Genomic DNA, 25935 nt, shown 5'->3' with positions numbered 1-25935 from the left:
TACTTCTAAAATTATGTGGAAGGAGGACTGTGAACATGCATTTCAATCTTTAAAGAAACTGATTTGTCAAGCTCCTGTTTTACAGAGTCCTAACTTTTCCAAGCCGTTTATTGTTCAAGTGGACGCTTCAAATGTTGGTCTTGGAGCAGTGCTAGCTCAGGGAGAAGCTGGTGAAGAGAAACCTGTCCTTTTCTTAAGTAAAAAGCTTTTTGATCGGGAGAAAAAGTACTCCACAGTAGAAAAGGAAGGACTTGCAATAAAGTGGGCTTTGGACTCTTTAAAATATTATCTCCTAGGAAGGGAGTTTACTCTGCAAACTGATCACAGACCTCTGAAGTGGATGCATTCCAAGCAGCATCAGAATGCCCGTATATTACGTTGGTGCCTTGCCCTTCAGCCATACCAGTTCACCATACAGCATTGTCCAGGTAAGAAAAATCTTATTGCTGACTACCTTTCTCGTTTACCTGAGTTCTGTAAACCAGAGGGGGAGGAAGTGAGTAAATGTTAAGAAGCAATAATATTTTCTGTGGCGTTTGAGTTCTAAAGTGTGTGTATGTGATCCTTTTGTTTGTTTAGTGTTTGTTGCCTTTTGGGTGTGTCCTTGTGGCGGCCATCTTGGAGCCTGCCGGGGAGGAGGCCCATGTTTGCCGGACTTTGATTGGCTGGGCAGTTGATTGAGAGGGTGGGGACAACAGTATATAAGAGGGAGAACGCGCGAAGATGTGTTTTTGTCTTGTCTGTGAGCCGTGCTGTGCTTAAGGAGACCGAATAAACCACCTTGTTTGTGCTGCAGCCAACTTTGAGGAGTTTTTTTTTCTTCCACACCACACCTCTCAGTGTAACAGTCTGTAAATAGGGTTTGCCAAAACTTGCTGTGTNCAAACAGCTCGTGGAGTAGCTGATTATTGTCTTTATTTGTTGTGTTTCAGACAAGATTTGCTCGTAAGTATTTGTTAATTGTGAAAATAAATTGTGAGAAACGCCCCCCCGCCCCCAGTCAACAATGTCCGGCCCGCCACCAGAGAAGGGAAAAGTTATGTGGCCCTCACAGGAAAAAGTTTGGGGACCCCTGTTATAGACCATCTCGAACCACACTCCATACCGGTAAGTGGCGGTAATGCTACTGTAAGTTTGTTGCCAACCGCCAATAAAAATCAAGAAGAAGAAGAAGAAGAAGAAGGCTGATTGAATGCCACAGATTGACATTTGGGAATGAGCTGATTTTTCTGCAGCGCCAGAAATTTTTACATTCCGATAGAAATCGTTTCAGGTGAGTAACTCATTTCTGTGCACAGCGACCTACGGACTTTGTTGCTGTTTAACTTTATGCCAGCGTACACGCCTGGCTTAAAGTTTTGATTCAGTTTATCGACTTTTCTTCCACTGTAGCTGCATGAGAAACCTTAACGTTTTCAAATAGCAAAGTTTCAAAAATACGGTATATTAACCGTGGTACGACGGTGGGAGACTATCTGCCGCCCTGCCTTCTCAACGCCTGGTATATCACGGTCCATATACTATATACACCGTACTGAGTTTTAAACTGAGTCATATCTCTATCTCTTTTTCCCCCACTTTATAAAGCAGCAGAAACGGCTGGTTAGTTGTTAGGCCAAGGGGAAAATGGAATATGTTCTCTTTTTTTCGGCAGTGTACCATCTGGAGATGATAAAACACATCGTATTGACAAAAATATACACTTTTGCTTATCGCTGTAAGAGCAGAACTGATAAAGAAAAGTTGTTTCTCTCCCGAAATCTTCCCCCCACGCCCCGAGTAGGGTTTTTCCGGTTCAGGGCCACCCACACCGGTATTTCTCTGTAAAATTACTGAGGACAACAACAAAAAAAGTGTTCACTTTTTCCTCCTCCCCCCTGTAACCTGATCTCTGTGAAATTCAAAGTTTTGAATCACTTTACCGACCAACCAGAGTAAAAACGAGGGTGTTTACATTAATGACCAGGCCTCAGCAAATTAGTGTATGTATGTGCGTGTGTTGACACGCCAGTGTGACAGCCAGAAAACTCTTTCAGATGAACTTCTCAAGGACAGTTTTGTAATATGCGTTCATCCCTGGTGCTATCTTTTGATGGGAGTGGGAGATGCAGAAATAAAAGTTTAAGTTTAGACGTATAACATTTTGGCCTTGTATAAGCAAGGGTTGTGATGCCGGTCTCAGGTTACAAAATAATTTGTTTTTAGGAATTGGACCGGAACTCTTAAATCTGTGCATTTGTTATTACTTTCGTTTTTTAAGATATAAATACAGGTGTGATTTTTTTTTTTTACGTCATATACTGATGCACCTTTTCTTTTCAGTTTTTTAAGTCGGTTACATTTCAGTCACTTAAAGATTTACCACATACATTTTTATAGTGTTTGATTTTTATTTGTGACAGAAAAGACTCAGTTTGTTTTGAAGTAAACAGAGACAGACTAATGCATGTCCCATGTGTTCAGAAGAAGAACTTCTCTTGGTACAAAATTACCAAGAACTGTGAAGATGGTTTTATTGTAATATGCTGTTTGCTAAAACTGCACTGAATTCAACTGAAGGCTGTAAAGAAAACAGTTATATAAACCAATTTGACATAATGCACTTGGGAGGCACAGGACGTTTCAAAACGTCGCTGTTTCTTTGACAATTATTTGTTTCATGAGCTACTGCTTGTGTTCATTTACAAATATTTGCATTAGCAAAGGGCACCAACCAAACAACCTGGTTTGTCTGGATTTGAATTTGCCGTTGGACTTGTTTGTTTTAAATATTACTTTTAAATAACACTTCTGTATGAGTTAAAGTTGCAGCATGTAACTTTCACAAAAATCTATTTCTTACATATTTGTTAAAACTGTCACCATGTTGTGACAGTATAATTTGAGACAGATATTGTGTTGGAAAAAAAATAGAGCTCCTTCTCATCCTCCAAGTTCTCCTATTGCCATCTGAAGAAATGCACTGCTCCCGGTCAGAAACAACTAATCAGAGCCAGGAGGAAGGTATTAGTGCTGTCAATCAGGCTTGTGTACATGCTGCTCAATGTGCTAATGGCAGTAAAACAACTTACTGTTACAGGAAAGCCATTTTGCTAAATAGCATTAGCATTGATGACGGGCTGTGCTATCAGGAAGAAGCTGTAGAGAAGCAGAGAGAAAAGGGGGAGAATGCAAGCAGCTTGTACACAAGCATGATTGACAGTGTTAAGACCCTCCACCTGGTTCTGATTGGTTGTTTCTGAATGGTGTATTTCTGCAGTTAATACTGGGAGCACTGGCAGGAAGCAAAGAAGCTCTTTATTTCCCTCTCCACAGATGTTCTCTTTTTTTATACTGTCTTACATTTTTAGATTTCTAAAATCCTAAAAATATATTCTCATATTTTCCCACTGTAAAAACTAGTTAAGAACAAAGTCACAAAGCAGCGATGGATCCTGAGAGGAAGCAGAGCTCTTCTCCGTCCCTTTCTATGATGACTGACCACTCCAAAGAGGACTTTGTGAACTTCACTGTGGATGAAAGGTGTGTTACTGTCATTACTTATCCTGTGTGCCAACTCTGAATAAAGCACAAGGATTCTAACTACTCAACTTTTTGTTAATGATTGCACATTTCCTTAAATTCACAAATTTATATCTTTTTCAGAAATTCTCAGAGCGCTGTGGTGGATGAAATGAAAGTGAGGCCTTCAGACCCAACAGATCCATCTCTAAAGAGCTACAGGTCCAGGTCCCCTCCACCAGATTTCAGGTTTGACCCTCCAGACATTAAAAAGGCTTGTTTTCCTGTTTTATTTGTTTGGAACTCCAAATTAAAGACCAGGAGAATTTTATAGAATTTGAGGTAGATAAAACTTTAAATATCTGTAATTTCCTATGTTGCTATGAAGAAACAACTGCTAGCATCTGACATGCATAACAAAAAATGTGCAATGATGGTGGTCTATGGAATTAAAACAGGATAAAGTAGAGATGAAATGACTCGTCGGATTAATAGTGAAAAACTGATTATTAAGATAATCGCCAACTAATTTAGTAACTAATTAATCTTTAATGGGAGTGTGGACAAAAATGCTATTTGTTTTTTTTTTAGCTCTGAATACGTTATTCCCTTGAAGGAATAACACACACAGGGGAATAATTAAGCCAAAATTGTGGAATATAAATATACATTTTACATTTAAGATGAAAAAAAAAAAGATTTGTCTATAAAGATGTTTTACCCAAAACTCCTTGGATGAAACAAATGTTTACCCCAAGACTTGTTTTTGAGTGAAAACAAATTTTGCGAAAAAAAATAAATCTTCTATTCAGCACCTTTTGCTATCAAATCATTCATATATTAATCAAGAAAGTAATAAACAAATCAGGCCTACACTGTATTAATATTAAGTCAAGCAGAAACGGAAAGAGTTTTTCCACATGTTGATGCTATCTAGAAATATGCTTTTCTTTCTTTCTTCCTGCAAATTCAGCCTGCTCCATTGCGCCTACCTAGCATTGATCAATAATATTACTCAGCTTTTCAAATGTGTGACTTATTTGCAATGTGGACATGGAGGGAAATGGGTCATTTCTGCTCAGACTATTGGTGAAGTTATGGTGATTGTGTGTGACCGACTGCAGTGCTGAGGAAACAGGAGAAGCTAATGGCCGCTCTCACTGCTGGCTCATGGCAGACAAGCTGCACGTCAGCTGCAGAGAGCTGTCAACATAAAATTCTTCAACACAGAAAAAGAGTTGCTAGATTTATCACTAGTTGTTTTGAAAAAACTGTCACTAGGGGAGTCTGAAAAGAAAGCATAAATATAGTGACAAAGTGGATAAGTTGACAACAGTGCTTCTTTTACCATGATCACAGCCTCGCTCACCCCCCACGTGTCCTCACCCGACACTTGGCCATGTCTCTTGGTGCCTCCACTTTCCTGGAGCCTGCTCAGTTAATACTGAAAGAATAAATTTATATATTTAAAAGGACACTGTATTTGCATTTATTGACACAATTTCAAACAATAGTTACTGATCATAACAGTATTGCAAGATCACAAGAACATCCACCAGTCCATGGCCTTCATGCTAACGTCATCCAATTTCTACCCCCTGACTAGACGTAGTGTAATATTTTACTGTGAAAGGTCCATATTGACCTAAACAACATGAAGCTGCACTCAATGACGGAAGACAAGTGGTGTATCTTGATGTCCAGTACTAGGAGGTTTTGAAAGAGAGAAGGGCTGCAAGGCCGTGACCATAAGTTTGACTCAAATTTCCACATATATCATCTAATCTTCTCCCAAATTAAACACGACTATTAACCCAACCCCCAAAATATATTTATGCAAATATTTGGTGGCCATGGCCTAATTCCTGATTGTTTTGAATCAACAATCAGCCCTGTCAGCCATAAATTGACCAAGGATTATAATATTTCAAACACATAGCTTTTCAGGACCTACAAATGAGTCTCTTGGACCCATTGTCCAACATAACCCTCAGGAAATCAGTCATGTTGTAACAAAGCTGCCTTTTTGTCTGTTTTATACACATTGCATTGGAACAAACTCCGCCTAGAATTTTGGACTTGCAAACTTCAGAATGACTCAACATAATCTTAAGGCACTGGAGATCAAAAGTTATCAAAAGCCTTTTGCTACATCAAATCTGTATCAAGCTTTCTCCATGTAACATCACATTTGGTGACATCACATTAGCTCTGCCATCTTTCAACAGGAAGTCAGTTTTTGCTTTTGGTGAATACCCCTCCTTTTGCACTGATCATAATCCATTAAAAGTTTTATTTTTTTTATTGAGTTATTAGTTATGCTTTTCCCATTACTAATTGGCACAGAGATCCTAAAGTATTTCATTTGGGAGGAGGAGGATAAGGAGAAGAGATGCTTTTTCTGGGAATAGTGTTGTTGCGCAGCACCTCCCTCCCCTCTTCTCGCCTCCAGACGTCCCACCCTTTTTCACCCTGTGAATTAGCCAGATCGAGCAGCCTGCAATCAGCTAATTTCACAGAGCACACCTGTTAACAGCCACTCTTTCTCTTTATTACAACTTGCACTTGTTCATCTTTGTCTTTATCTTCATCTTTGCCTTGGTCTTTGTCTTTGGGGTNTGTGTTTTAGGCAATAAAACATTTTCTTAATAGAAAAAGGAATTTAATTACTTGTTTATTTGCTTCTTTTTATGTAATTCTAACATTTTATAAAAGGTTTTTGTGGTTTCATGAAAAATCAGTGTGCCATTTTTTTAAATCTGATTAATCGATTAATAAATACATTTACACCTTCATTCTTTTGCTTATTTACAGCTCTGAGTGAGTTATTCTTTCAACAAATTGAAATTTTTAGAGTGTGTACCTTCCAGTTAACGATTAATAAATTACTAAATTAGTTTATGATTACTTCAATCACATCAGTTAATCACAATCAATTTGATTAATCGTTTTAGCTCTAATCTGTACCACTAAATATTAAGCTCTGGCTGCTTGGGAGGAGACTTGAACTGAAATTACATGTTTTTTTAGGATTTTGTTTCCCCCACAATATGTGGTTCGTCTTAACATTTTAATTAAACTAGTACTATATTAGCTGCCGATTATTTCAATAATCGATTAATCATGATTAATCGTTTCAGTCTATAGTTTAACATGTCAGTGACGTGTAATAATGATGATTTCTGTTGCCTGTATCCCCCTGGCAGACCCTCACCATGGGACCCCCATGCTGCTGGAGGGGGTTCGGTGCCTGGGGGCCCAGAGGGACCCCCACGCCAGGCGCAGCAGTGAGCGGAAGAGGATATGATGAACAGACTCAAAGCCACTATCTTTATACATGAAGATGTAATAATTATTATGTTACAGGGTCAAGGCTCACAGTGGGCTGCAGAAATGGCCTCATGTGTGTCCCTGTTTACAACCATCATGGATTTGTGATGCTGTTAAAGTATTTATTGAAACGGTGGGAATGATGCAGCATGTTGAATTTCCACTGTAATTATGCTGGATTATGGCTCTAATATACAGATAAAATGTTTAAGTACTGACTTCTCTGCTGTGAAAAAGATGAGCTAGTTACACTCTGCACTTTCTTTGGTTTTAAGCCAAGAAGCCTCCATGCTGGAGAGGCTATAAAACCAGCATGAACAGTAGCTAGCGTACGATCTATCACCCAAACCTGCACTCACTGCCAGACGAAAATCAGCTCATCAGCAGCAATCGCATAAAGACAGCAACCCAACAGAACGTCCAAAATTAAAGGAGACCTATTATGCAGAATTTATATTTTGCACTTCCATTTGGGTTTCTACTGCTTCTAAAAACAGACCAAAAAATACTCAGCAGTTTTTTAGCAATATGTTAATATTTTTGGTGTCTGGAAAATGAGCCATTTCAAAAACCTCCAGAATGTGGCGTCACAAATCAACAGGCACTACTCGTTATCTAGCAACCACAGCAGAGCTCCACCTATTACCTAGCAACCACAGTGGAGCTCCTGCACATTAGGTCGGCTGGCTGAGCTGCACAATGGCTGCAGGAAAAGAAAAGTTTTATTGTTCTTACCATTTAGAAACCACATGCTGCATTTTTGTTGGTTGTGCAGGAGGCTCCACTACTGCTTTTCAAAGATGTACGGATATATAACTGCACATCTGTTTGCAGCATTTTCACGTGTGAGTGTAAATGTTGAGTTGATGGGCGTGGCCAGCAGTAGCTTATTTGGATTTAAAGTGACAGACGCCCTAAAACAGCTCATAGGCAGAACTGATCAGACTAAAATCTATTTTTTTGTGCAGAAAACGTAATGAATATGTTTCATATTGCTAACAGATCTAGCCTAACCTGTTCAAGGAAGCACAATAGATCACCTTTACGAAACTGAATGCAGTTTGGTTTGGAAGTATAACTCATAATCTCATATTTAAAGGAAGGTTGTTAGAGACTAAATAAAATTTCTGATGATTGCATGTTACATTTAGCTCACTGCCAAACATATAAATTGACTTTTCAGTTGAGGCAGCCTGGGACTGCTACAGTAATATTCACCTTTCTGCTATCAAACCTTTCCAGAAAATCAGAGATTCCTTCATTCAACACAGAGGCTCACATTTCCTTTAACTAGAGTCTGGTAATGTAAATTTCACTGTCTTATCATAAAGTTGTTAATTTTTTAAGTATTCAACTCAAGATATGTCAGTGCATGGTGGTGTTACACTTCCCACTAACCCCAAGAGCAGAGCCCTTTTTATTTTACTATTATCCAGAATCATGTCTTTTAGTTTGAAGAACAAAATAACTACATATGGACTTTAAAAATATTAACTTGTATCTGTTCTGTTAAAACAACTGGAGAATTTTCTGTGAATAATCATAATTAGAATTAATACAGAAAACAGGTGATTTTTTTAAAAAGTACATTGGAACAATCTGATCACTATCATTCATCCCTTAACACTGCCTAAGAATACACATTGTTTGCATGATAAAAAAACAAAGCTAAATTATTACTTTAAATATTACTGAATTCAATAAAATAGTCCTCAGTTGAAAGAAGACTTCCTCCCTTCCTTTTGTTTTCCGAGTGATGAAAGATTAATATCCAGATGAATCTACTTCCATCTTGACTTCAGCATTTTGACAGACATGCTTGATATTTAAATCCGTTAACGGATCCAATCTGGACGCGGCGCTGGGCCAAACTCAGACCACATCGTTACAGCGAATGTTGGCTAAAGGAGTTGGAGTCAGGCTCTGATACCAGACTGAAACTAAAGTGACTTTCATCATCAGGGGTCTGAAGATTTCTCCTGTTTTTGTTCTGTTGTTGGTTTTGATGGTCAGTCTGGAGTTTACTGTTGCTGCTCTGTTTAAATTAAAGCACTCGCTCAAACACCGATTTGTCTGTTCTGTTCCTGCTTTCTGGGGTGTTTGAACTTTGATTTAGTTTTTATTTATTGTGTTTTATTTACTTAGATCTTCCCATTTTAGAGGCTAGTTCTATTCAATTTAAGTTTATTTAATCCAGAACAGCACATTAAACAACAATACAAGTTAGAACAACCATTGTTCTGTATGCAGGTTTTCTAGTAACTAATTTGTAAACCCATCCCTTAGCTGGACTTAAAAACACCCAGTAAAATTAAAGATTTGTTTAGTCATTTGTTTTCCCCTTTGTGTTTTGCATTGATTTTTCTTAGATTAGAGCAGGGGTCCCCAAACTACGGCCCGCGGGCCGGATCCGGCCCGCCACGTCATTTGGTCCGGCCCCCTGAACAATGCCGGATCCGGCCCGCCTGCTCATACCAGAGAGCATTCAGTGTTTTTTTTCATATATTGTATTTTCCGGTTTATATGTGGATTTTTCTTCAACCACCAGGGGGCTTTTGAGCAAATGTGAAACTTATTTTCCCTCAATGGAATATATACTCGTCAGTCCCAGTCACCATTTCACTCACGGTTTTTTCCATTTGCATTCTGGGTAAAAATCTATCTAAAAGCGCGAATGTGTCCCCCCGCTCGACAGTTTCAAATACACAACAAACCCCCCCGGTCGACAAGAATTTTCTAAGGTTTTTTTCGGCAAAAACTAAGACCGGCCCCCGACCACAGAAAGGAACAGCTATGTGGCCCTCGCAGGAAAAAGTTTGGGGACCCCTGGATTAGAGCCATTGTCTTCCCTTTTATTAGTAGCTCCTTGTCGTCTCACCTTGCCTCTCCCAGTATTTAAGCTTAAATATGATTCACTGCTTCATTCCATTGCATTGCCTTTGTTCCCCCTCTGTCTTCCTGCATTCATGCTGTAAGTCTCATTTAGTTAATTTTTATTAAAAAAGCTCTGCTGTGAAAAGGTCTCCACATTTGGATGCTACATAAAACTGATCATGACAGTTTCTGTTTTAACTTGGATGTGATTATCAAAACTATCTAAGCTGTTAAATACTAAAAATATGAGATAATCTATTTATTTATTTCATTTTTTTTCCTATTATTATTGCATAAATGGCATTGAAACTTCATGACTTGGGTTGACATGATGTATGCAGAAGCCAATATGCTGATCAGAAAATTTGGTATGCACTCATCTTCTGCAACAGCTCTCTTTTAAAGCCTTCTGCACTCAAATGTGCCCATCTATGGCAGCAATACAAAAGAAGATGCATGCAGAAACTTTAGATTAGATGGGAAAAATGTCTTTTATGAATGAAATAAACAGGAACAATTACTTTTTCATTAATATTAAGGAATTATTTACTCAGAATATATCTTTCATTAAAGTTAATATTGTCTTATTTCAAGTTTACTAAGGTAGTTGCTCTAGAAATTAGACAAAAATGACTTAATGAGATTTTGTGTTGTGCTCAAGAAACCGACAAAGCCAAGAGGGGCATTTGATTTTTTTGAAGACCCATTTCAAAGTCTGACCAAATTTAATTTTTCTCTTGACTTTAAAAGTCATATGAAAATAAATAAATAAATAAATAAATAAATAAATAATAATAATAAAAGATTTAAATATTTTTCCTTTTAAGGCTAAAGGAAGTACAGCTGTATATTATCCATATCATCTAATAGCACAGCTGACATTTTAGCGAATCCTGCATTGATGTCTTCAGATTTACTTTATGTTTGTGGAATTACTGACGTCAGAATTTATCTGTGACTCATTGACCATGTTCAGTAGTCTTTTAGGCCCTGTAGTTTTGTTTGTTTGTTTGTTTATTTATTTCAAAAAGGACAATACACACCATATAATACGCCAGAGTTAGGCATAAAGGCTATGGCTTGTGATTTTANATTTCTGCTGTTTTTGTTCTGTTGTTGGTTTTGATGGTCAGTCTGGAGTTTACTGTTGCTGCTCTGTTTAAATTAAAGCACTCGCTCAAACACCGTTCTGTCTGTTCTGTTCCTGCTTTCTGGGCTTAGGGAACTTTGAATTTTTATTTAGTTTTTATTTATTATGTTTTATTTACTTAGATCTTTCTATTTTAGAGGCTAGTTCAATTTAATTTAAGTTTATTTAATCCAGTACAGCACATTAAACAACGATACATGTTAAAAACAGAGCAAATGTTGTATGCAGGTTTTCTAGTTACTAATTTGCAAACCCAACTCTTGAATGGATTTGTAAAAATCCAGTAAAATTAAAGATTTGTTTATTCATTTTGTTTTCCCCTTTGTGTTGTGTATTATTTTCTCTTAGATTAGAGCCATTCTCTTCCCTTTCACTACTAGCTCCTTGTCTCACCTTTCTTCTCCCACTATTTAAGCTGGGATGCAATGGCTCATTCCATTGTATTGCCTTTGTTCTGTCTTCCTGCATTCATGCTGTAAGTTCTCATTTTGTTATTTTTTATTTTGTAAATAAATAATAAAGATTTAAATATTAATTATTTTTCCCTTCCTCCCTTCTTTTATTTCTACAGCAAACAACTAATGGAGAAGAAACTTTTTTTTAAATCAGATGTTTCTGTTTTTTCTTCTCCAAGAGAGTAGAAGAAAAGCTTACCTCACAGTTTTTCTGTCTTTCCCATATGGCTAAAGGAAGTGCAGCTGTCTATTATCCATATAGCATAATTGAAAATTTAGCGAATCCTGAGTTGATGTCTTCAGATTTACTTTATGTTTGTGGAATTACTGGGGTCAGAATTTATCTGTGACTCAGTGATTAATAACATGCGCAGTAGTCTATCAGGATCTGTAGCTGCAGTTTTTTTTTTTTTTTTGTTTATTTCAAAAAGGACAATGCACACCGTATAATATGCCAGAGTTAGGCATAAAGGCTATGGCTTGTGATTTTATTTTTTTTCTGTTAACTTCTGTGTCTGGGATAAAGATTAAGCTGGAGGCGTTACCGCATCAAGACGTTGTTTGGCAACCGCCAATAAACAAAAGAAGAAGAAGAAGATGACTTGCATTTTAAGCAGCACAGAAGGACACAGGGAGTTTCGGGCTGATTGAATGCCACAGACTGACATTTGGGAATGGGCTGATTTTTCTGCAGCGCCAGAAATGTTTACATTCGGATAGAAATCGTTTCAGGTGAGTAACTCATTTCTGTACAAAGAGACCGACGGACTTTGTTGCTGTTTAACTTTATCCCAGCGTACACGCCTGGCTTAAAGTTTCGATTCAGTTCATCTGTTTTTCCTCCAGTGAAGCTGCATGAGAAACCTTAACGTTTTCAAATAGCAAAGTTTCAATAACAGAGTGTATTAAATTGACAAAACAAAATATTAGTTTTAAATATCAGAGGCACAACAGTTGTGGCAATATTTGTTATTAAGCAGTTCCAACATGGCTCTTCTCCAAAGAACCTCGCAGACACACCTGTTGTACAAATAAAATCAACGCCTCAGTCACGTATGATTTTAAAGGTCAACGTACTCTTCACAAAGGTGCAATAAGACTGTATTGTGGAGCAATCTAAGCCATAATAAGGAGGAAGACCTTAAAATTAAACATACTCAAGTGATTAACCAGCTAACATATTTAGTCATTTCTTCTAGGTTTATCCGTTTGTGTAGTTGCCTTTGAATATTAACAACCTTATAGATTAAATTTAGTCTGTATACAATTTTTTCTTCTGCCACTGTAATGTTTATTTTACAGTGGCACATATTATTATTATGTGTGGTTTTTTTTAAATCATGTAAAGCATTTTGAACTGCCTTGTTGCTGCTGTTGTTAGTTGTGCCTTACTGATAAACTTCACTCTTGGCTAGTAAAAGCAATTAGCAAAAACATTTTATGGAGCATGGTTTAACATCTGCTACATGATTTTATTACATGTCAAACTAGTATAACTTTTCTTCAGAAATGTTTTTTCCCAGATACTTTAAATCAGTTACATTTAAGTCACTTTAAAGGGGGCATATAATGCAAAATCCACTTTTTTGGGAATGCATTTTTTGTGTACTTTGAGTGTCTAAGAGTACAAAAAGCTAAAATCTATTCTCTCCCAGTGCTGCGTGAGTATCTTCATATTCTTTTTGGGCTATATTTTTCAGTCCACTAATTTTTTTTCTCTATTGCCTATTGTGTTTTTTTTTTGGCCATGATGTCATTGCGTTTGCTGTGGAACTGCTAAACAAGGACATGACTTCCGGCTAATTAGCTTTGTGAATCCGCCCATTTTGTCTTTTAATTGCAGCAAATTTTGTAGTCTAAGTTCAGTTATGCCAAAGTTGCAAGTAATCAAGTCAAAGTGTTTGGTTTTAGTGTGTATTAACCCACACAATTCCTTACATCACCCCAGCATCAGAGTCTTTGAAGTTTCTAGTTGAATTTTATTTTTATCAATAAGATACCTACATCAGTGGAGAAAGTCTGGTTTTAGAGCACTCCAACGCACCAACAAAGATTTTTCGAAACACTTCAAGGGGCTAGTCCCTTCCCTTCTCAAACAAGGCACACAGCAAAACAGTGAGCTACTGATAACGCTAAAATGATAAGCTTATTTTAAACATGATTTTTTTGTGTTGATAATGACGTCTTGGTTAGTACTGCATGTTTTGGTTGCAATTATTTGGATTAGTTTTTGCAATTTTTGTCTTGCGGAAAACATGCAAATGCATCCAGTGACATGTCTGACTTCGCTAAGATAACTACTTAATTATGTTTAGGCATTGTTTACTTTGTTCATATTGTGTTAGCATTATTATTTTAATACATATCTGACATGCATGGAGACTATAAACTACTAGAAGGACCTGTATAATGCTCCATATTGCAGGTAGTTGGTATGGATGGTGAGGGTGTAAACAGAGTAATTACTACCCCATTCCGATGTGTTCATTTGGATGTGTGATTCTGCAGGCTTGTCATTCCCCTGCTCTGAGTCAGACTCTGGTTCTGACATGTAAGGTTGGATGGACACCTCTTCCATTGTTGACATTGTTAATAAACTTGGGAATAAAAAGTTTCTCTGCCTGTTGATAATTTTATTGCTGCTGTCAAAGTACAAAAATGGCCAAACAGTGTGGAGTGGAATGCTGTGCACTCTGGAGTATGGTGGGGTGTGAAATGCCTCATTCACATAAAAAAAAAAACCCACAGCAAAATGAGTTGCTCTAAAACCTCAGGACGGTTGCAAATGAGACCAAAGCATTGTAGTTCTACTTTATATAGACCATAAGTGAATGATTTACATGTGAAAATCAAGGATTTAAAAGCATGTGTCCACTTTAAAGCTTGCTCAGATACATAAAAAAATAAACAGAAACTGACTAAGGTGTGTCGTGATCAGATGAAGACCTTGTCTTGGTGCAAAATTACTGCAAACTGAAGTGACTTATTTTTATTTTCTGTGACAATGGGTGTCATTGTAAAATGCTTTTTGATAAAACTGCATTGAATTAATGTGAAGGCTGTAAAAAGAACAGTTGAATCAAAGTTACAATGCTAACATTTTCCTAGGCACAGGCATATTTTTTGTATTTATTTATTCACTTAATTTATGGATTTCCTAAAAGCATGCACTGGAAAAAAGAGCACCAACCAAAAGCATGTTGATTCCTATGTGCCTTGGGGATATGACTGTTCAAACATTCTTTTTAAATGACACTTCTGCATGAGATAAAGATTTAAAATATATTGTTATATTTTTGCCTCTGTAAGGATCAGCTCAGAACAAAGTCAGAAAGCAGTGATGGATCCTGAGAGGAAGCAGAGCTCTTCTCCGTCCCTTTCTATGATGACTGACCACTCCAAAGAGGACCTTGTGAACTTCACTGTGGATGAAAGGTGTGTTACTGGCATTACTTATCCTGTGTGCCAACTCTTATGAAAGCATAATGATTTTAACTGCTCAGGTTTTGTTAATGATTACACACTTCCTTAAATTCACATATTTATATCTTTGCCAGGAATTCTCAGGGCGCTGTGGCAGATGAAATAAATACAAGCCCAACAGATCCATCTCTAAGGAGCTACAGGTCTAAGACCCCTCCACCAGATTTCAGGTTTGACCCTCCAAACATCAAATAGGGCAATTATCTTGTTTTGTTTATTCTAAGATAAAGACAAAGGGAATAGAAAATTTTCAAGTAGACATAGCTTTAAATGTGTATTTTGTATGTTTCTACAAAGAAACATACAAAATACAACATTATCCATCATAACAATCATCATAACAATACATCATTATCCATTATTTAAAGAAATAGTAAACAGTTGAGTGGTACCGATAATTTATTTGCTAATGTAAAGAATGACTTAACTCAAGTGTTTGTATTTGAAGAAAGAATAGTTGATTCCTATGTGCCTATGTCCTATGTCAAGTTTAAAAATTCTAAACTTGAAGAGAGAACCCAAAATGCGTTATGTGTGTTCATTTCATTCTGTGGACAAAAAGCCAACAGAAGAAAACCCACATCTGCATCCGAAGCAACTGAGTCAGTGAAATAGCTACATATGCTAGTGCGGGTAGCTACATATGCTGGTGCGACTTGAAGAAATTTCTTCAAGTTGTTATCCCTCTCCACAATAATTGTAGGTTGCGGTAAACCAATATTCTCACATTTAAGCTTTGATAGCTGGTGTTCCCACATATTTTATAGCCTGCCGGTTAGCGAGTTGCTAACGGAAATGGCGTTTCCAGTTAGCGGCAGAAGTCGCACCCATAATTCACGCAAAAGCATCATGGGGCATAGGAATAAGGTGGATACAGACCAAATGCTCTTTGTCTTTTAATTGTGTCTATTATGTCATCTGTTCACAGTAACGTGATTCCATCTGCACGGCTTCTCCCTGTTGGCGGGCTGCAGACACAATCAGTATGTGTTCTCTTAATAGCAATAATATATGTTCACAAAAGTCTGTGGAAACACCCTAAGATAATTTTCCTTCTATTTCATCTTCTTTAGGAGAAATATAGCTTCACACTTCCACAACTTATTGAAGACTGGACTAAGGATCAAGTTAAAGACTGGNCACCTTATAAAGGGTTTATCCACCCTTTTGGTGTGTTTGCATTGGTTAGCTTTGTTGCTGTGCCTGTCTCATTGGCTGACTACTTGGACCAATGATCTCATATCCATCACCGTCTTGGAGACATTATGTCCTGATGTCTGTGCTAATGTCCCAAGTTGCTCAACAGTCCTCTTGCCCAACCTTTTCTTAGGAAAGTTTAAAGTTTAGCAATAAGGCCTTGGTCACCTCGGCTCTCCTATCAGTTCCTCTTTCCCCCTGACCTTTCACCTACCATCTACCTCCAACACAACATCAGTGACCTTTAAATACAGTTACACATTTTACTCCATTTCAAGTTCAATGTCAAAATCACATTTATAACCTTTTAGTTTCTCTGATTTAGCATTCATTTATAATTTTATAATAACCATTACTTATTAGTTACTCTTATTATAATCATAATGTGAGTTATTACAGACATTAATGGAAATCTAATTATTTGACACCATGTTACAGTTACTTGTTTCACCTGTAAGTACTTCCACAAGTGAAAGAGTAAGTGCAAATATTGTTATAATCAAACCAATATCAACCACTGGCCAAACCAATATTAATTATTGGCTTACTTATAAGTTATTATTATTAATGTAAGTATTTTACTCTGGATTTTATCCAATTCCTCAAAATGTTTAGATTTTCTTCTTTAAACCTTTAATGCCTTGAAATGAGCAATCTGAACTATTTTTATTCACATGCAGGCTGGAAACTTCCTCTTTCTTCAGGAAACCTGCTCTTCCTGTTCCATGATTCTCTTTCTGCCTAACTATGATTTTTTTATGATTAAATAGAAAAAAGTAGAATTAAAGCAAAGTTTGCAGGACACAATAACAACGTACACAACCAGATAAATTTTTTACAGTCTGACTCTACTGTTGGGGCTTGATGTCACCTGTGTATTCAATTTTAAAGGTAACTTTATTCATTGTTATTATTAAACTAAAATCTCCAGCATGGGGAAGTGGGATGAGCTCGACTTTTCTCGACAATAGAAAGTGGGTGGCAGGACAACAGACAAATTATTTGTAAAGCACATGTTGCAGTTAAGGATATTGTTAATGGGAAAGAGTTTTCAAAGTGTTTCAAAGATTTCAGAATGCTGAAAAGCTGCGAGTGTATTTTCTTGATGTTTCCCCCTGTACATTTATTCCAATTTTTACCTGTAACTGAGTCAAATCTGTTGGGTACACTCTAAAATGGGACCGTATGTTATTTTTCCAAGTGAAAAGACACAGAACTGTTGTGTCTTTAATAGTTAAGTGAAAATATACATTACTGAGTTAATGTGAAGTAAAATACAGTAGGTATTGTTAACCTTAAAAGGGACCCATTATTCAAGATTTTCTTTTTGCAAATTTTTGCACTTCCATTCAGATCTCTACTGCTTCTACAAACAGTCCAAGCGTTAAAAAAAAACAAAAAAAAAAAAACAACCCCGTCATTTTTTGGCAACAAGTAAATGTTTTATTGATGTTTGCAAAATGCCTGATTCAAAAGCTCCTAATTATTAAGTCACACTCGTAGGACTCTGCCCCTCATGCAACTCTAAGCCGAATCTAGCCCCTAAACCAAGCAGAACGCTGCTAATTTCATAATCAGAAGACGATCACGTTTGGTCAGATAGTCTTACTGCTTTATGTGCTGTACAATGGCTGCTGAAAAGGTCAAGTGTTGTTGGCTGGCTTGAACATTCTTCTAGTCCCAAAAAAAGGAGTTCTATGACTTTGTTTTATTTTTAAGTCTCCATCAATATTTTTATAGTGCATTGTGAAGTATTGCATAACAAAAGGTTTATGTACAAAAACAAAATTCAAAATAATTTTCTAAACTTCACATAAAAAAATTACACTCACTAAAGGTGGTTTTTGTCTTTTCTGAAAAAGAGAGTTAATGCTCCAAAAGGGAGATGGAAACACATTTGCTAAATAAGTTCTGCTTTAGCGAACACTAAAGGAGTGGTGTAATGTCATCACTGGCACTGTCCCAGCCATATTGCCAAAGAAAATTGTAGTGTGGGTGAATAATTTTCCATGTACCCTTTTGAAAACTACAGACACTACACTGCAGATTTTGCCAACAGACTTAGGTAAAGTTCTGTCCCTAATGTTTGTAGAAAATCCGAAGATTACACATTACACCATTCAGAAACCATTTTCTGCATCCTTGAATTGTGCAGGGGGCTCCACTTTTTCCAGTTCTGGGTTTGACTAAGGGTGAAAGTTGCATGGTATTACAGTTGCGCATTATGGCAGCCATTTTCACTTGCATAAAGTGTGAGTGTACACATGGAATTGATGGGTATGGACAGCAGCAACTTATTTGGATTTAAATGACAAGAGGACCCAAAAACAACTCATTCCGAAAGGAGCTCAGAATAGGAAGAAATGACTAGGTAAAATCTATCCGAGGATGAGTTTGTGCCAAAAATGTGATGGACAGGTTTTGTATAGCCCATGGCCCTATCCTAACAAGTTAAAGGAAACATAATAGGTGCCATTTAAAGAAACATTTCACACCTTCCCAGTACGTTTAGTTCAGGTTTCATCCAAAACATCCTTCCCCCTGTAGGATTTATTGTTCCTGGACCAGGCATACCCTGATATTTCCCAGGTAACTGCATTGGAAATGATAGTATGAAATAAATATCCCATAAAACTACCCAGATCTCTGTAGTTAACTCCAGTCTTAAATGGAAGGTAAATTGAATTATAACAACTAATTATCTGATAAGCATAAAAAAAAATCCTGATAATTTTTGAACAAGATGATGATCTGGCACAAAGCAACACATTTAACTCTGCTGTTAGTTTGGTCAAACACAGCACCTGAAATTGAGTGAATGGAAATCTTAATTTGTTGGGTATGTTTCAAAAGATGGTTTGTCAAGTGAACCTTTTGTGCTTTTTTGACATTTATTTATTTTTTTAAATGTAGCACTTTGTTTGTTAAATGTGTTTTTCATGTGATTTGTTCACAGCAATGCAATTGGTGGACTGCTGACAAAAACGGTATGTGTTCTCTTAATAACAATAATGTATGTTCAGAAAAGTCTGTGGAAATACCATAACCTAATTTATCTTCTGTTTTACCTTCTTTAGGAAGATCATAATTTAACATTTCCACCAATTATTGAAGACTGGACTAAGGATCAAGTTAAAGACTGGTTGGTTATTAAACTGAGGGTACCAAAAGAACTTGCACAAAAACTTTATGACCAGGAGNGTTGTTTGGCAACCGCCAATAAACAAAAGAAGAAGAAGAAGATGACTTGCATTTTAAGCAGCACAGAAAGACACAGGGAGTTTCGGGCAAACAGAAAATTACAGGTAAGAATAGGTGAAGTTGTTTCAGATAAATATGTAGTGGAAAATGGTACGCCACAGGGAAGTATTATTAGTCCAATATTGTTTTCTATTATGATAAATGACATATTTGAAAATATTGGAAAGGACATGGGCTGTTCACTTTTTGCAGATGATGGAGCTATTTGGAAAAGAGGGAAGAATATAGAGTTTATAGTTAAAAAAATACAAAAGGTTATTATAGATATAGAGTTGTGGGCATTGCAAGGGTTTAAATTCTCAGTGGACAAAACGAAGGTAATTATATTTTTAAAAAAAAACAAATAAGGTTATAGAATTAAAATTATATAATCAGAAAATTGAACAGGTAAAGAGTATAAAATTCTTAGGCTTGTGGTTTGATGAGAAATTAAAGTGGAATATTCACATCCAAAAGATTGTCGATAAATGTAAGAGAAAATTGAATATATTAAGATGTTTGGCGGGTAGTGATTGGGGAGCAGGGAGAAATTCATTAAAACAGATTTATACGGGGATAATTAGATCTGATCTTGATTATGGGTGCTTAGTGTACAGTTCAGCAGCTAAAACTCACTTAGATAGATTAGACAGTATTCAACATCAAGCACTAAGAATATGTACCGTGTTAGGATGGCCCTTAGCAGCTGGAGGAAGTAGGAGACTTGAGGCAGAGAAACTGTGCAACCCCACTGGGTGTTTATTCACCAACATTTAACAACAAACAACCCTGCTTACAGCGTCTTAGGGTCTCAGCAGCAACACACACCTCAATATGGCCAACATGCAGCCTTTTATAATTGCAGACTGTTCCAATTCAGAAACCCACTTACAAACAGGGTAAAACAAAATACATACACACAAACAAGGTTTGACAAACTAACTAAATCCTCATAATAATATATATCATCAAATTCTAGTCATTCTAAGCATCTCTAAAAGACCTTTTTTATTCATATAAATACAAATCCAACATTAAATATATAAAATGTATAGCTCTACTGCTCCCCCTCTTCCATCTGCTTTGGTCTCTTCCGGAACCTTTAAAAGGTGCTCAGGCCCCCGNCAAAAGAACTTGCACAAAAACTTTATGACCAGGAGCTTTCTGGAGCTTGCCTGGCTTCTTTTGAGAAAGAAGACTTGCTTGAACTTGGTGTTCCACCCGCACCAGCAATACAAATCTTAAGGCAGGTTAAGAAGTTTAAGAAGCAATCAGAAACATTTGTACCAGCCACTCAAGCACCAGAGAGAGAACTCAATCTCAGGGACAATGCGGAGATGTCACAAAAACTGGATGAATCAGCAGAAAATGAGACTGTGTCATCAGATTCAGGAATCCAAAGTCTAAGCTCTTCAGTACAGATGAGAAGTGACTTAATAAGAGCTGATCCAAATATAGCTGAGAGACAATTTGATATTCAAACTCCTGACAACTTAAAAGCTCCACGACAGAGGCCAGTATGTCAGATTCGGCCCTTTGATAAAAGTAACTCCTCAATCTTCTACATGGAAAATTACATTCTTCCACCAATGGCAGGTCCAAGTAATCTCATTGACCCTGTTCATGAGTACCACCTCCTGCCAAATGTAAACCAAGCAAGTGAAAAGGAGATCCTTTATGAATTCACTAGAGAAGCATTTAGTTTTGCTGCCAGCTGCATGAATTCACGAACCAATGGAACAATACATTTTGGAGTCAAAGGACAACAAGAGCAACAACATGGTCAAGTAGTTGGGCAGAAGATCTCCTCTTTCAACAAGTACAATGAGGTATTTGAATCATCTCTGGGGGATTTCTTTGAAGAAAAGTATGTGAATGTTGCCCGACTGTGTATCAGACCACCAAACTTTATACCAGTCCTCCATGAAAATGGAACATCTTCAGACAAGTGGGTGATCGAGGTTGATGTGGTTCCAGCAATTTCACAGACACAGGATTATCTTTTCTTTACTGAACTGGGGATTACATCAACTGAAGAGAAACATCAGTGCAAAACTCTGTGCCTATTTGTTAGGGAAGGTCCACGGTCAGTCAACATTTTAGCAGATACTAATCCACGAGTTGGTCAAGAGAAACTGAAAGATCTGACTGAAAAAGTCAAGAACTTGGTGTCAGCACGCAAGGCAGCAGAGAAAAACAAAGAAAGACGTTTCCCACAAAACCACCAGGGACAAAGGCTAAAGCAGCTGATGACACGTGGAAGACATGTTCTTGAGAGTTCCCTTCAGGTTGTTGTGGTTACTGACAAATGTCACCCAGGCCAGCTGGAGCACATGGATTTCCTAAATGAAATTTATTTATTTGCTGTACTAGAGTTTGACCCAGAGTCTGATATAAATGGAACATGCCATTTTTACAGAAAAGATCATATTGCTAATCTCCACTACCCACAAATGTATACCACTCAGGATAGTTTAACTACACTCCTGGGAAAGCTTAACTTGTTTAAGCAAACAAGTTGGATTTTCTGCAATGGTCGATTAAATGAGGAGAGTGAAGAACACATGCCACTAAAACCCAGTGAATGGCTCAAGAGGCGTTCAGGAGACATCAGCAAAATGATTGGTTTGCTTTGCAGTCCAGATGTAATTTCAAAACACAGACTTCTGGTCATTTTTATGCTTCATTCAGCTGTCACTGATATGTCGCACCCCATTTTAGAGACATTTTGTGCAATCTATCGCACCCTAGAGGGGGCTGACAACATGCTGTGCATTTGCAGAGATTCTGGAGTATTCAGTCAATGGAAACGACTGATAGAGTTACGTTGTAAGGAAGACATCTCCAATAAATGCATCTATGAACTCAGCCTGAATGAAATATCCAGTACAGTAAAGCAACTCAAAGAGCCTCAAACACAATCATCCCAGAGATACCTGCCATCCACAGGCTCCAGCTCAGTGCTGTTGACAAAAAAAGATGAGGAACTTTTCACAGTTTTGGACATTTTGAGTGAAAATGAGTGTGAAAACACAGAAATTGAAAAGTCTGATTCCTTTGATGAGTTTAATAAGAAAACAGAGGAGGACTTCTATAGAGGGGGGCAGGTAACATGGTGGAACTTTCACCTCTCTGAACAGAGAGGCAGTCTGCCGTTTATCAAGAGAGACAAATACAATGAGTTGTATGATCTGATTACACCTGTCGAAGGCTACACATCTTCATGTGTCATGATCAACCTCTTCCATCCCCCAGGATGCGGGGGAACGACCCTTGCAATGCATGTTCTTTGGGACTTAAGGAAGAAATTCAGATGTGCAGTTGTAAAAAACAACAGGGCAACAAATAACGACATTGCAGCTCAAGTCATAAACCTGCTCACTTATGGAAAACAGGATCAGCCAGGATACACACCTGTCATCCTCTTAGTGGACAACTGGGAGGATGTTGAGGACCTTAAGCAGTGCATCCTTCATGTTGCTGGTGAAAGGAGGCAGCAGAACGCTCTCATGGTTATCATATTGAACTGTGAGAGAACGCAGTTTCCCGATGAGAGTTCCAGAAATAGCAACCTTCCTAATATATTCATAACCAACAAGTTGTCTACCAAAGAGCAGGGATTGTTTTCTGAGAAACTTCAGCAGCTGAAAACTTACCATGAAAAGCCTGAAACCTTTTACGCTTTTATGATCATGACAAATAATTTCAGTGAGGCTTACATCACAAACATTGTGAGCAACAGTTTTAAAGATCTTAATGCCACCGGTCGACAAGGGAGGCTTCTCTCCTTTCTGGCTTTGTTGAACACTTTTGTGAATGGATCCTACATGTCACTGTCTTTGTGTGAAGAGCTACTTGGCATGAAAAATGCCTTTTGGAAACAAGAGACACTTGAGGATGTAATGAATCCATATTCCACACTGCTGATAACATTCAGTGTTGAAGAGCATGGGTCATATCAAGCGGTCCGGTTCTTACATCCAATGATTGCCAACAATTGCCTTCAGATCCTTGAAACAAAACACAAACTATCCTTGGCAGAGATAGTTATTGACATTTTACACTGTGACAAACTCTATAAATCTTGCATGGGAAAGGATTTCCTGGTTCAGAACATTCAAAGCATGCTCATTTCCCGACACAGGAAAGAACAAGGGGATGACAAAGATACACAGTTTTCTCCTTTGATTGAAAAAATACATGAAGATGAAGGATCAGAAAAAGTCAAAGAGCTTTTTGAGAAAGCCATAGGAAGGTTTGACAGAAGTGCAACTCTGCCACAGGCACTGGCAAGATATTTCTGTCTGAGAGAAAAAGACTTCCAGGCTGCCCTACAATGGGCTTTGGATGCACGAGGTAAAAATTCAAATTCCTACATTGCAGACACAGTAGGACAAGTTTACAAGAGCCAGTTCAAAAAGAAAATTGAAGATTCAGAGCCTCTCACTGCTGAAGCTCTTGATGAATGCTTGATACTGGGCTCCAAAGCTGTAAAAGCCTTCCAAGAGTCACAGGAGCTGGCCAAGAAAGATGAAACTATAGACCCATTTGATCTCCACAACAGAAAGAGGCCAAAGTCCTACAACACATCAGGTTATGTCGGAGAGACAGAAGTTATGATGATCCTTCTTGATCTCATCAAAGGACTTCCTCTTTCTCAGAGCAGAGACAGATACCAAACAGATAAACTGTTACAGATTCTCAAAGGCCACCACACAATCAAAGATTTTCATTTTGATCACAGCAACGCTGCCACTGCCCAGTTTGTGGGTGTCCTGTCACACCATGAGAAATTTTTGATTTCTTTAAAGCCAAGACTAAAGGAAATTTTCAGCTTTTTTGAGAACTATTTCACATACCTGAGACCTAGGTCACAGGAAAGGGTGATAGCTGATGAGAGACACAAAAAGAAGTTGTCAGAGCATTTCAGAAAATACTTGAAAATATTCAATAGTTCAGAGCAAGAGAAAGCATCTGAAAAAGCCAGAAACCCAAATCTGAGTCTACCCCAGGAGATACAGGACCAGAGGTTTTACCTGGAAACAAAGCGAGCAGACTCATTTGCTGGACTGTTGCAGTGTTTGAGTGATAAAAGTGGTGCAGAAATGGAACACATCATCAAAAAGTGGAAGTTTATCTTTGAGAAATCACCTAAAAGATCAGCATCAGACACAGTCAACTTCATCTTGGCAAACATAGTGATGCACAGCATCAAGCCATCTTCAAAGGAACTGACAAAATATGAGGAGTTGGTTGACCTTCTGAATGAGGAACTACAAAAAGAGGGTACTCACTCAAATTCAACAGAGATGTACTACCTGTCCATGCTTCTCATGTGGCCTACTAAGGATAGAAAACTGGAAAGCTTTTCAGCATACAAAGATATCGCCACATATTTTAGATCAGCCAAGAAATCATTCCACAGACGTTTTTCTCACATGTTCCCAGCCAGGACTGCCTTAGCTCATTTCTTTCTTGGCAAATCCACTGGACTGAAGAGAATAGTCTCTAAAGTGAAGCTTGATCAAGTCTTAAGGCAAGAGTCTTGCAGTGATCAGAATGGTCAACCCCGTACACAGCACCAACTTTGGCAGAGCGGAGCTGCTTGGAATGAACCACAGGTGGAAAAAGAGCTGTTAAGGGTGAAGGGAATTTCTGAAAATGGAGAAATATATGTGAACTATGAAGGCAACCTAAAAATTCCTGTCCGTCCAGCTTATCTGGGAGACATCCGCAGCGGATGCAGTCGGGAACAAATATCCTTCTATATTGGATTCACAATGGAAGGTCCTGTAGCCTACAACATAAAATATCTCACTGCTCCGTAAGGAAATAATCAGTACCATTACAGTAAATTACACAGACACTGCAAGAATTCCAGAAAGTGGTAAAGCACATAGTCTTCAACTACAGTGTACAAAGACAAAAACATCGAAGACTTACTAGAAATAATAATTTGGCCATGATTTATTTTGCAAACCATAATTAAAAACTGTACAAACTTCATCCAAAGTTAAGATTTTTTTGGCAGATGTTCTAGGTTCTGAGATTTTAGATTGTTTGAGTTAGCCTTTTGAAATATTTCTGGGCTGTAGGTCTATTAAAAAAAAAAAGTCAAACCTGAACAAACGGATTGTTGTGCTTCTGTTTATGGATCAAACATGTGGAACAATCTGTCTAAAGGATCCAGAGAAAATGGATCTATTTTTACTTTTAAGAAAATAATAAAATATATTCTGTCGAGGTATAATAAAGTACATTGATTCAGTAGAGTGCAGTATCATTACGAAGATGTTTTCTTTTCTTTGTTATATTTATCTTTACATATACACTGTTTGTTTTGTGTTTAAAGACATATCTATGTTGCTGCTGGTTGGTTGATGCTTAGTTGGTTTTGTTATAATAAACTGACTTTTGAGAGAGGTGGTAGAGTATACAATAATTTTTTTCTTCAAATGACTCATTCAAAACCTTTGTCTATGTGACATGTTCACTTTAGACTGCAAATGAATTAAATGAACATATTTTAGCTAACGTCGCATGATGTATTTCACAGTGTGAAGCTTCCTACTGAGAAACAATTTTGTTCTATGAGTATTTATGTTGAACAAAACTGGTCAGATTTAAATATGAACAGCCATGGTAATATGACTCATTCCATGATTTTATTTCCTTTAAAATAAAATGTCCAAATGACAAACTATA

General features: G+C 37.5%; 2 protein-coding genes across 5 annotated transcripts in view; both read left to right on the top strand.

Moving 5' to 3' along the window:
- The window catches only part of adisspa (adipose secreted signaling protein a), a 12030-nt gene extending 4832 nt beyond the window's left edge, over window positions 1-7198 (top strand). For all 4 annotated transcript variants that reach the window (XM_007564642.2, XM_016677795.1, XM_007564641.2 and 1 more), the window contains exon 6: window positions 6708-7198. In XM_007564642.2, coding sequence (XP_007564704.1) covers window positions 6708-6808 — 101 coding nt within the window. In that variant the 3' untranslated portion in view covers window positions 6809-7198. The remainder of the gene's footprint in view (window positions 1-6707) is intronic.
- On the top strand, window positions 983-25935 carry LOC103146663 (sterile alpha motif domain-containing protein 9). The gene is made up of 6 exons (XM_016677791.1): window positions 983-1273; window positions 3403-3522; window positions 3646-3750; window positions 18947-18977; window positions 19068-19184; window positions 20385-25935. The coding sequence occupies exons 2-6, from the start codon at window positions 3428-3430 to the stop codon at window positions 25056-25058; spliced, it is 5022 nt and encodes a 1673-aa protein (XP_016533277.1). The 5' UTR covers window positions 983-1273; window positions 3403-3427; the 3' UTR covers window positions 25059-25935.

This window comes from Poecilia formosa, unplaced genomic scaffold (assembly GCF_000485575.1).
Source record: "Poecilia formosa unplaced genomic scaffold, Poecilia_formosa-5.1.2 Scaffold164, whole genome shotgun sequence".
Taxonomy (NCBI): domain Eukaryota; kingdom Metazoa; phylum Chordata; class Actinopteri; order Cyprinodontiformes; family Poeciliidae; genus Poecilia; species Poecilia formosa.
The sequence above is the reverse complement of the archived record's forward strand: the minus strand, read 5'-3'. Positions and strand labels throughout refer to the sequence as shown.